The sequence below is a fragment of the Hoplias malabaricus genome, chromosome 5 (genome assembly GCF_029633855.1).
Source record: "Hoplias malabaricus isolate fHopMal1 chromosome 5, fHopMal1.hap1, whole genome shotgun sequence".
In the NCBI taxonomy this organism is placed as follows: Eukaryota; Metazoa; Chordata; class Actinopteri; order Characiformes; family Erythrinidae; genus Hoplias; species Hoplias malabaricus.
This window is the reverse complement of record NC_089804.1, coordinates 47,109,600-47,121,578: the sequence shown is the minus strand read 5'-3', so window position 1 is coordinate 47,121,578 and position 11,979 is coordinate 47,109,600. Positions and strand designations below refer to the sequence as shown.

The 11,979-nt window shown below is 37.1% G+C and overlaps 2 protein-coding genes across 3 annotated transcripts; both read left to right on the top strand.

Annotated features, from left to right (window-relative positions):
* Positions 1 to 243: 243 nt before the first annotated feature.
* On the top strand, positions 244 to 7,469 carry si:dkey-32e6.3 (uncharacterized). 2 transcript variants are annotated; one of them, XM_066672090.1, is made up of 6 exons: positions 244 to 367; positions 589 to 1,146; positions 1,668 to 2,062; positions 2,426 to 2,586; positions 3,469 to 3,601; positions 3,690 to 7,469. In XM_066672090.1, exons 2-6 carry the CDS (start codon positions 897 to 899, stop codon positions 3,864 to 3,866), a joined length of 1,116 nt encoding a protein of 371 aa, XP_066528187.1. In that variant the 5' UTR covers positions 244 to 367; positions 589 to 896; the 3' UTR covers positions 3,867 to 7,469. The 2 variants fall into 2 exon arrangements, with proteins under 2 accessions (XP_066528187.1, XP_066528185.1); XM_066672088.1 differs by having other exon boundaries at positions 571 to 1,146.
* A 527-nt stretch (positions 7,470 to 7,996) lies between these two features.
* Positions 7,997 to 10,578, top strand: lrrc23 (leucine rich repeat containing 23). Its single transcript, XM_066673233.1, has 8 exons — positions 7,997 to 8,022; positions 8,187 to 8,293; positions 8,505 to 8,614; positions 9,071 to 9,333; positions 9,459 to 9,589; positions 9,665 to 9,801; positions 10,064 to 10,268; positions 10,446 to 10,578. Exons 2-8 carry the CDS (start codon positions 8,198 to 8,200, stop codon positions 10,479 to 10,481), a joined length of 978 nt encoding a protein of 325 aa, XP_066529330.1. The 5' UTR covers positions 7,997 to 8,022; positions 8,187 to 8,197; the 3' UTR covers positions 10,482 to 10,578.
* The last annotated feature ends 1,401 nt before the right edge of the window (positions 10,579 to 11,979 follow it).

The window sequence follows — 11,979 nt, the reverse complement described above, 5'->3', positions numbered from 1 at the left end:
GTACTCAACTTATTTCCATAAACGTAGATCTATGAAAAATCGATTAGTTCCCACCTGTTCTGTCATCTTCCTTAATTTTTTGACTGTTTTTCGAACAAAGTTTAGCCATGGCCTTGGCTGCTTATTTCGACCATTAACAATCTTTCAAGGCATTATAATATATAATATTTTTTTTGAGTTGCAAAAATCTACCTGTAGGGGGCTTCCTCACAGTAAGCGCCACTTTAACACAGCAGTGTGAGGGGAATGGGGAAGCTGTCTCGGCTGAAGCCGGTGTATATACATTTCATTCAGTTTTTTTGAATTATTTACGCCTGATAGGCTCAGTAACTCTAAGGCTTTTTAATACGGTTACAAAGAGAAAGATGTGAGTGTACTCTTATCGTGGTGTGTCATGTTTATATTGGGTTTTGTTTATTGTTTTTCTGCCTTTGCTAGCGACTAGGCTAACTATGCTAGCGGGTTTGACAGCTAGCATTAACTGATTCGCTAAGTACGGTGTAACGTTTGTCCCTTTAATGGATTTCTGTCTGAGATGAACGTGTCATATACTCTTTTGCTTCACAACAGACCTCTCTTCATTTCTAGCTAACTCCTTTGATCTGAAAGTTAGATCTGAAAACCTGCTGACGAGAAAAGTGAATCACGAAAACATAATGAGGCGACAAATCCGGATTAGTTCACTGGTAGAGTTTACTTCAGTCACACCCCTTTATCTGTAACTATACTAATATCAGTTTACTTAAAATGATTTGTTAATAAGGAGATTTTACGTTAATGCGTTTTTTTCCCTGCAGTTCCTTGCATTAAAATGAATGTAAGATTTTTCTCAGCTTTACAAGGATTCATTTTTGTGGCAAAGTCACCGTGAAACCGCATTTTTCTTGCTATTCATCATGTCTGGTTCTGAGGATTCCTGGGTATCACCTGAAAGCAGTAATAACCATTACAAAAGCAATGGTTTGGACGTTGATAAACATTCAGTTTCCTCAATTCCAAAGTTACTGTCGGTGAAGAAGAAAAAGATAGTGCTCCACTTTGATCTCAACAACACCATCCTCGTGTCTGATGCTGTTACAAAGCAAGGGACAGTTGCTGCTCTTGAGTATTTTCTGTCCACTGTGACCTGGGGTCGAATGGGAAAAGGTGAGATTTACGGTCAATTTCCGTGTATTTGCCATAGTGCATAATAGCCAGGGGCCACCATTCATCTATGTTTTGCGGTCGAGTAAAATTAAGGACAAGTAATTTCTAATTATAAGGAAATTGGGATTTAAATATACTGTCCCCTAAATATGATCTTATTTCTAATATTTATTGTGTCCAAACATTGCCTTATTTATAATACATACAATGGTTATAGTTTTGAGGGTCTTCCAAGATTCCAGTTTCAATTTTAAGTTCATGTTTATATGTTATATCTATTCTTCCATTTTTGAATGTCCAGGTTTGGAAACCCCTTATAAACAAGTCTCATCTCTAATCTGATTATCTGACATGTCCTGAACAATGAATAGACCTTTAAAGACTGATGAGAGGACTTGTGCACAAAATATTGGCTACATTTCATAGCTAAAACCTGAATACTGCTTGCCCATGTTTGCACTGAAGTTAAACTTCACTGCTACACTTTCCTACACATCGCAGTCTCACCTTTTTCTTTACAGGAAAATGGGAGTGGATGTGTGAGACTCCTTCTCTCCTTCAGCCCTGTAATGGTGCTGTCACTTACTACTCTCACTTCGGTAGAGTAGTAGGCTTCACAACAGTTGGGCCAGGCAAGCATTTTCATAAAGTCCTCAAGGAGCATCTTGAACTCATGCAGTGGCCTTCGCACCTGCAGCCAGACAAGGAGCTCTCTGTGAGAGGTGAAGATGGTAAGCTCTATCACTGGATTCTTCCCTCCTTCTTCCAGCTCCTGCAGGACCTGACATCAGAAGGATTGGATTTTTCCATCATCTTCCGAACATTTGGCTCTGACTTGCCCCGCCTTCTGACGGTTCTTAAGAGAGTCATTGAACAGGGAACTCATCCACTTTTCCCTGACCTCCCATCTCTGAAGGTAAAGGCTTTCTTTGACATATGATTAATGGAGAGAGTATATTTCATATTTTATCATGTTTTCAACTATATATTATATTTTATTTTGTTCCATCTATCACCTTTAAGATGAGTTGTGTAAGATGAGTGGTGTTCATAATGCAAACTTATCCTATATTTGTACCCAACCGTGTGTGCCAACAAATCCGATGCTTCTTGGGTTCTGGCAAGGCCAAATGTTGGGATATTTATGTGAGAATAAGTATGTAGTATATTTCTAGCAGTTCATATTTCATGTTTTTTGATTGCTGAGAGTAGACACTCAAATAATTAAATGTAATAGCTCAAAGAATTCTGTAATAATAAGTGGATTTTCTTTTTGTAGTTGAGTGTGAATACTACAGCAGGCCGGATCAGGTGCAGCGCCAAAGGTGCAGTCCTGACTCGAGGAGAGGAGCATGTGTCTGCACGACATGGGGAGCGAAACCTATATCAGTACCTAAGTTCTTCTGAGGGGCTTGGAGGCTTTCAGGACCACTTTGATTGGTGAGCATACTCTCACAGGCATTGAGAGCCATCCTTGTGGTGAATCTCATATTGCTGGAGAAATTCTAAGAGTAGGTTGTAGGTTGTACTGCGTGAAGCTTTGTGAGATGCTTCCGTAAGGCTTATGGTTTGCATCATATGCTGTTGCTCAAAATCATTTCAACAGATAAACCACAAGGAGTTTGTTTCAAGTGCTGAAAGCTGTTGGTTTTAATGAGGGAATACATTTCAAGAACTTGACTGAAAAACAGCAGCAGACTGAAGGTAGCTTCCTTTTCAGAAGCTTCTTGTTGGAACTTAGTTGTGTTTCAAACACAATATTCACTTCTCATAATGGCATAAGTAAGCTTTTTATTTGCCAATTTCCGGTTCCACCTTAAATGGTGCAGGAGGTGCCAGCATGTACCTGCCTCACAATTTAGGACGGAAATGGAAAGCTTACTACATTCTGTGGTCCATGAAGGGTGTGTATTGTATTTTGCTCAGTTCTGTGGGTGTCCACTGGTGATGGAATCTAACGTTATGTTAACTACTTTAACGTTGAGACGTGTCGCAGCTCTGAAAGTTTTTGTTTCAGCAGGCTTTCAAATATCGTATAGAAACCTGCACAATACAGGCTCCTCAACTCCATCTCCTCCAAAAAATATTTCATGCAGCCTTCAAACACTCCCTTAAAACAGTTTTCCTAGTCTTGGAATAATCTTTATTTTCAAAACTGTTGTAGTAGTAGTAGTACTAGTAATACTAGTAAGCATGTTAACCACAGTGATAGTTCAGTTTTTCATATTGTGTAGAGTCTAGAATGAAATAAATAACTATGTGCCACTATAAGCCATGCTTACTAGAGAAAAGGTTGTTCTTAATTAGCTTATTTTACAATAGGTGGGCACGAAACACCTACTCCATTTTGGGAGGAAAACCATTCTGGGTTGATCCTTATGACACTTCAGTCCAGCACATCTTTATCGATGACAACATCCGCCAAAATGATGAAGACACTATTGTGCAGCCTAAGGTTTGTGAAAAATATCTCTTTGTACTTCAGTAAGTTATTACTTTGCAAATATCATCACTGTAACTAAGATTGCAATCCCTTTCTGTAGGTATTTTTGGATCCTGAAAGCTCACAAACCCGTACAGCCTCCACTTCAGAACTCTATGATCTGTGTCTCATACAGAACAACCTCCTCAGAGCAATTTCAGACCCCACTTATTTCACCCAGCGCGTCCACATATGCATTGAGAACTACGAGAAGAATCTCCAGCAGGGACTCAACTAGATATCATATGTCTAGCTTTGCTTCTACAGTTTTCCAGGATTGCTTGGATAGAGGTGGAGGAAGGTTAAAAATGTCTTTGTTGTCATGGGACCACAAGCAGAAGCTCATTGTTTTGTGACCACTACTCATATTTTCCATTAACTTGAATATGAGGTCTCTTGCACCATTTACCTTTTTAAGCATACTGCAATATTTAAGCTCTGTAGCACCCTGGATATCCTGAAGAAGTAGGGGCTTTGTTAATACACAGTCCAGGGTATCAGCACCACAGACTCTGACATTAAGGTCAACAGATAAATACAGCATTCACATGGTGTGTATTTAGGATCCTAGCACGTAGTGTGGGGACCCTATAGCGATTGTCGGGTTTTTTCTTATTATTATTATTATTATTATTTTTCTCGGCTAAAACTCATTCTGGAGCAAAGACCGTAAGGCCCAGAGCCACCAAAATTTAAGGCACGGTACAGCTGAGGTGCAAAGAGAGAACTATGGAAAATTATACCTATTGGCCTCAAGGTGGCGCTATAGCAATACCAAACGCGTTTACGTCCATATCTTCTAAACCGTATAACGTAGAACCAAAATTCTTTTTTTCCCTGATTCCTTGGGTCCAGACAAATCAAAAACGGGTTAGTCAAAATTTAGCTCCGCCCTCGACAAATTTGAAATAAAATTGATAATTTGCAAAATGTACTTTTGTGAACTAGTCCCTGGATTTTAGTCCATTTCCCTAGAACTTGGTACCAAAATCTTCACAGGTGTTCGAAGGTCAGGAATTATCCAAAAAAAATTGAAATTTCGATTCAAAATGGCCGCCATATGCAAATGAACCTCTTCGGCTTTTCATATGTGTTGCTTAAAAATTCATAATAATTTCATACTTAACTCAAATGTGTTCAAATTTCATATTACACTTTCAGACATGATTCTGAGGTACCATGTCAAAGGAGAAGCCAATATTCATATAGGGGGCGCTCTAAATGCTACAAATTTATAACTCAACATACGTAAGGCAGATCAGAACCCCCTTTGGCATGCTGCTTCTATCTGCAAGGCTATAAGTGGAAATTTAAGAACAACGCGATTCGGGCAAAATTGTGATCGTCATCGGCCAATTAGATTTCAGCAGCTGTTTGACAACCTTAACAAGGTCCAATCATTATGAGAATTGACTCATATGTCCCTGGTGGCACTTCCTAAGTGCACAAAAATGTACGTAACGATAGCCACTAGGGGGCGCTATATCAAGAAAATTTGATATTTCTCAGCAAAATTTAAGCATATTGACACGCAGTTTTCTTCATTGTATACTCTGCACAGGGCCTAACAACTTTGTAATTGCAAGTGTTGTAAAAAAATGCATCGTCTTTTCTCAATAACCAGTTGTTCAAAATTGAACTTTTTTATACTAGTCCCTGGATTTTCACTCTGTTCCCAAACAATTGACCTTGTTGGAATCTGCAGAGTCTGTTGATCAATAATTATCCAAAAAAGTTCAACATTTAGTCAAACCAGTGCCACAATAAATTAATAAATTGAGCCGTGCTGCGATTTATAAATTATTTCAGCTATAGCTTAAACAAACTAAGCCCAATCAAGACCAAACCTGACATAACTATTTAGAGCCTTACTCTGAAGCATTGTGTATAATATGACTCAAATCTACCAAAAGGTGACGCTACAATTAGAGTTTATTTTGTTATATGCTGTTTCTGTGTTCATGCTGGATTTCTATTATTGGGAGGGGCCTATAAGCCACATGGTGATGAAAGTTTAACATTTTATTGATAACTATTAAAGTTCAGGTCCTTAGGAATCCGCTGATACCACATATGTCCATGTTAGTTACATATTCACAGAGCAGTAGACGATTAAAAAGTGTGTGTGTGCATTTCTAACATGAACTCCTCTGCAGCTCCATGAGTCAAAAGTACACGCTTTCACCAGCAGATGACACTCTAAGACCAAATATTGCTTTGTTCAACTTCATTCATGAAATCCTATTCATCTGCACAAGTGAAAGGTCATAACATATGAACATAAATATTTATCATAATTGAAACCAGCACTCACCGGTCATAACACACACATGTCACATCTCACATGTCTTTTGCTAAACATTACAACGACATCTACAACAATATCTTACACCCAAATTTCCCTTGTTTGGCCAAACAGGCCCATGCTCCCAAAGGCCTCATTGTTGGCTGAGACTGTCAAAGTGCTCTGATGTGGCTTATCCGTGCTAGGACCCGCCATTGCCGCTTGCGGCTATATTTTGAATTTAGGGTTGTAATGCCAAAAATACCCTGATGTTAAACTAATGATTGGCAAAATGTAGGATGAAAGTTTTTTACCATAGAAGAGAACTGTGTAGCAAAAATATTAACATACTTGAATAATTCAGCAGCACATATTATGATGTTTGACATTGTACTCTGTGTCTGATTTAACAATGCCATTATATAAGATAAATGGACTTTTGAATTGATCTGAATAGGAAGTCACAGCTTCTCAATAATAACACAGAACTGTACACAGCAGCATCACTTGGGAACCATATTCGGCTTTAAAAAAAAAAAATGTATAATCTGTTAAGGTCTCACACTGTCATATCGCCCACCACTAATCTGTTATAATTGTGGATAGAAATATTATAAACTGAAGAGACAAATGGTTTGTGCAGATAAGAAAATGTAAGATACTTTCTAAAATTCTAGTGGAGTTTTGCGGCTTGTTTTAACTGTAGAGCTGCCTACGAACTAAAGTTCCCTGACCCTAACAGAACCATTACTTGAGTTATGGACTTTTGTCATTTAACATAATAGGTTCAATACACTATTATTTTACTACTGCCTTACTTCACTTTAGCAAAAAAAAAAAAAAAAAAAAAAAAAAAAAGACTTCTGCATACATCCACTGTAGCTGTAGTTTAGTTTATAAAAGAATTGTTTCTGCAAAATATAATCCTCTTGATGTCAGTATTCTCAGGGTTGTTTATGTTCAACATTGAGTATTAGGAACTTGTAGGATTGTTGAGTTATGTTTGAAGTAGTAAGATCTAGGTAGATTGTCCTACTTGAATCTTCTGGAATATATTACTTTGAATATAAATTTATTTTAAATATTACACTTGCAGAAAATATTTCTTCTTGCCCATAGAAACTCTGCTGTTAAAATGTAGAGGACTGGAAAGGTATGTGGGGAAAATATTTTTCCTCTAACAGTAAGTCCTCATGATTGATTTTTGTAGTAAAAGAGATTGCACACTGATTTGGCAGTTAATATATGTTTGAGCATTAAATATATAAATTTACTGTTTGATTGAGATTTACTAGTTACTCAATGCATGTTACACTGAGTTTATCTCACACATTTTTAGTGTGCAAACATGTAACTTTGGGGAGAGCAAAACTGCTTCATGAGTTAACAGAGTTAACTCTTATAGTACTGACTTTGAACATATATCGACACTGCATATTTATTTTGTGTGTTTGCAAAAGGAGTATATACAATATTTATATATATATTTTTAGAGTGTTTAATGAGTTAATTTGTTGTTTACATTGTTTATGTTAAACGTGAATAAACTTGAATAACAGTTCCAGAGTTGTGTTCTGAACCATGCTTGTGTAGTTACATCAGTTTCTTATAAGGACATTTTTCTAAAAAAAAAAAAAGCAGTTTAGTGAAGACCTAGGCATCTTTATAGAATCCACTTTGGTTATAAAGTAGATTTGAAGTGACAATTTTTCAACAAATTGAATATTTATTTAATTACTCTAAGTCAGAACACATGTACATCAGCATAATATCTGAAATTCACATTACATTACAATATTGTTTTATAATTACATCGTTACTGATTATTCTGTACACAAATGTGTTACAGTCGGCTCGTCTGGCTCCGAAAATGAAACTAAATTCATTATTTGAATGGTGAATGGTCAGTATTTCCCACCCCCACTGTTTATTTGTGGAGTACAGGTTCTGGTGGAGGCTGTAGCCTACGGCGGAGTCTCATTTCACCCTTTAGCCCTACCTCTCCGTTTTGCCCTAGGCATTAGGGAGTAGGGCACAGGCGAGATGACTTTGGAGTGAACCGCTCCGCGAGTTCTTGTTACCGCGGTAACCAATGTAAACATTTTGAATGGTAAGCAATACGATAAGATATTTTGAAGACTATATTGTTAATTTTATATACATTTACCTTAAATTCACATATGCATAAAAACGTAACTCAAAGTTTATTGCTAACAGCCGAAAACCTTTAAACTTTCTGTTTGGCTATTTTTATTTTACTCTGTTTTATCAAAGCCAAGTGAAATATGTCTGATGAGGAGGAAATGTTACGTGGGGATTCGGAAGGAGAAGAAGAGCAGAACGAGGAACATCAAGAGGATGAAACGTCAAAACAGGATAAGGTTAATGTTTAAATAAATTACGTTAAAGAATGATGTTCATAAATCGTTCTTTTTTTTTCTTCAGACAGAGCTTTATAGATAATTATTTCATTTGATCCAACACTCATTAATATATTGAGTTACTGTAGACATTAACATTAACAAATTATTTCTCAGACTGTGAGGGTACCATCTGAAAGCCTTATCACTGATTACAGTGCTCTATTTTCAGATTGAGCCCTGTCCTTTGACTCAGGACATGATTGTTCAAGGCCTGTCTTTACTTTGCCACACTGGGAATGGACTTGCTCATGCATTTGCCAAACTTGACCTAAAGGACAGGTAGTCTCCCTGGTTGAGTAAGCTGCAATAAGTGAAATATATAGGCTATATTATGAATAAACACTATATGTCCAAAAGTATCCAAACATCCCAATGGTGCACTATTGCACCTATTGCTCCCCCAGACATTCTGTTGTACATCTACAGTTTGTATAATTTTGATAGATGAACATTGACCAATGGAAAGGAATGCTTTGGAGCAGCAGCTCAAGACCAAAATCACCATGTCTAATGCTAAGTGTGAACCCCACAGAACACTGTTTTCCAGAGAGAGAAAAACCTACTTCTTCTACCCTCGATTTCAGAAGAAATTTTAAATGAGCAGGTGTCTATAAACATTTGGACATATAGTATATATTGTACATATGCAGAAAAGAGATTTATCATTTCAAAGATATGGTCTGTGTCAGGTTAAATTGTGTTTAGAGATGAACATGCCTTCTTTATCTTAACCAGGTGTCTGACAGATATTGTCTTACTGAGTTCCTTTGTCCATCTACGCTTCCTGGACATCTCCTCAAATTACTTGACAGACCTTTCTCCCCTAGCTGCATTAACCCAGTTGCTTTGGCTAAAGGGCGATAGCAATCAGCTTCAGGGGTTCAGAGGTCAGCCTCTGGGCCAGCTCACCTACCTGCAGTGGCTCAGCCTTGCAGTCAATCGTCTGTGTGATACTGAGGGGCTTGGAGGGCCTGCTCTGGAAAGCCTTAATCTTATCGGTGGGTGCTTTAGATATTTCACAGCTGAAATTTTGTTTTGAGGTTGATTCAGCATTTGTAACACAGCACTGAGATTATAGTGTCTCTGGGCTGTTAACTAATACGCATGACCACTTGGTTTTTAGGTAATGGCATTTTGAGAGTGTCTGGCCTTGAATATCACAGACTGACCAATCTTGTGACTCTGGAGCTGAGAGGAAACTGTTTAGAAACTACAGATGGAATTTACCTCCCCAATTTACGTCATCTTTATCTGGTATGCTGGACATATGCATTAATTTTTAAAAATAATATTTAACATACAATCTAAGATTTCATCCCAAATTTCTAGGCTCAGAATCGTATAAAAAAATTAGAAGGCTTAGAGAAACTGGAGCGCCTGACAACTCTTCATCTCAGAGACAACCAGCTAGAGACACTTGATGGAATTAGTTCTTGTATGAACTCTCTGCAGTACCTTAATATCAGGTATGTGAGAGGTGTAATTCACAACCAGAAAAAGATATGTTTTAACTGTGACAATTGCTTGGACTAGCTGAATAAACTTGGAACAGTTATGTATCTTTGTATGGGAAACAATAAAATAGATATCTGCTTTATTTAAAGGGAATCTTTTAAAGGATTAGATAAAACCAGTATTTTTGTGTACATTCTTTTTACCAGTGGACCTTCTTCCACCCTCCGCCCCCTCTCTTTTTATTATATATATTTTATTTTTTTATTTTTTTAGGGGCAACTTGGTAGTGTCCCAGCAGGCATTGCAAAGCTTGATAGGAGTTGCACCCACACTCCGGGTTCTTGTGATAGCTGAGAACCCTCTGTCAGAGATAGAAGATTATCGTCTCTTTGTGCTTACACATCTCCCACTTCTCGAAAGATTAGACAAGGAAGCTATCTCCTCTGATGAGAGGAATGAGGCTCAGGAAAGAATCAAGGTATAAACCTCTCTACTGCCTTCAGAGATAGTTGCACAGACAAAGATCTACATATGTATAACTGTCTTTAAACACGTTAGGTGCTGTTGATGCTGATGATTAGAATCAGAATGAATCATGAAAAGCAAAGATAGGTTTATGGGAGTTCTCATTTTTACAGTGTGCTATCATTTTCAGGAATTTCAAGACTCTACAGAACAAGAAGACCATTAAAAGTGACCATACTGCATAAAGTCTACAGCCTTATTTCAGAAAGTTCTGGCCACAGAGTACAAGCAAAGTTTGTATGCTTCACATTGATGAATCAGACATTCTTATTATAATATTATAATAAATGAATTCCATTTTAAAATTAAGTAGAGAATTTAATGTTTTTGTATGTGGTGTCTTGTTACAAACATTGTTGGTTTAGCTTTAATATCCATCACTGTGTTAGTGATCTTTCATATTTTAAAACAAATGAAGTTTATCATCTGAAGCTACAGTTTTGTCCATATTTCATGTTATTTGACATGGTTTTAAATTTTAACTGAGGAACTCTATTTAATAATTTAATAATTTTTGAAACATGGCGCATAATTTACTGAAAATTACAATCACAATTTTCATTCATTCATTCATTCATTATCTGTAACCGCTCAACCAGTTCAGGGTCACGGTGGGTCCAGAGCCTACCTGGAATCATTGGGCGCAAGGCGGGAATACACCCTGAAGGGGGCGCCAGTCCTTCACAGGGCAACACATTCACTCACACACTCACATCTACGGATACTTTCGAGTCGCCAATCCACCTACCAACGTGTGTTTTTGGACTGTGGGAGGAAACTGGAGCACCCGGAGGAAACTCACGCGGACAGGGGGAGAACACACCAACTCCTCGCAGTCACTCGGAGCGAGAATCGAACTCACAACCTCCAGGCCCCTGGAGCTGTGTGAATGCGACACTACCTGCTGCCAATCACAATTTTAGTCAGATTAATTGCATAGATATTTTTCTCATCTTTCAGCATTACTGTTATAAATTAACATAGAATTTACTAGTACTTCTTAATTATATAAATAGTTAACGATACCAGAATACCTTTCAATAAATTAATCTGAGGATTAGAATTACTATAGTTTTCCAAGATAACACATCTTATCATCTTAACTAATAATCTGTGAAGAAAAATTCATTATTCTCATTCTACATTTTAATATTATCATTATTATTATTATTGGCACCTTAAATAATTAAAGTGTTATCAGTCATTGAAATCTTATATATTTTGTAATCTAGTTTTTTAAAATATGTAATATGACTGTAAACAGCAAGAAGAAGTTGTAAATTATTATTATTATTATTATTATTATTATTATTATTAATAATATATATATATGAATGCATATAGTCTGGGTGTAGGAATTACACACCCTACTACATTTATTCCTGTGTAAGAATGAGAGGGCAAAATTCAGCACTTCCTTGTTGACTCATGCTGTTTCCTTATTCACTCCCCTTTTAAAGGGACAGGCCAATGTTTAAAATATTCCAAAACCCACGCACCCTTTTTCTGCACTCCATTTTATCATCTCCAGTTACCATATAGGTGTACTTTGCAGTTCTATTCTTACAAAAAATGTCCTTCTGTTACTCTGCATAGTCTCCTGTTGCTGGAGTTGAAATAATCAGTGTAGAAACATGGGGACACATTATTTCGGTATGGGAACG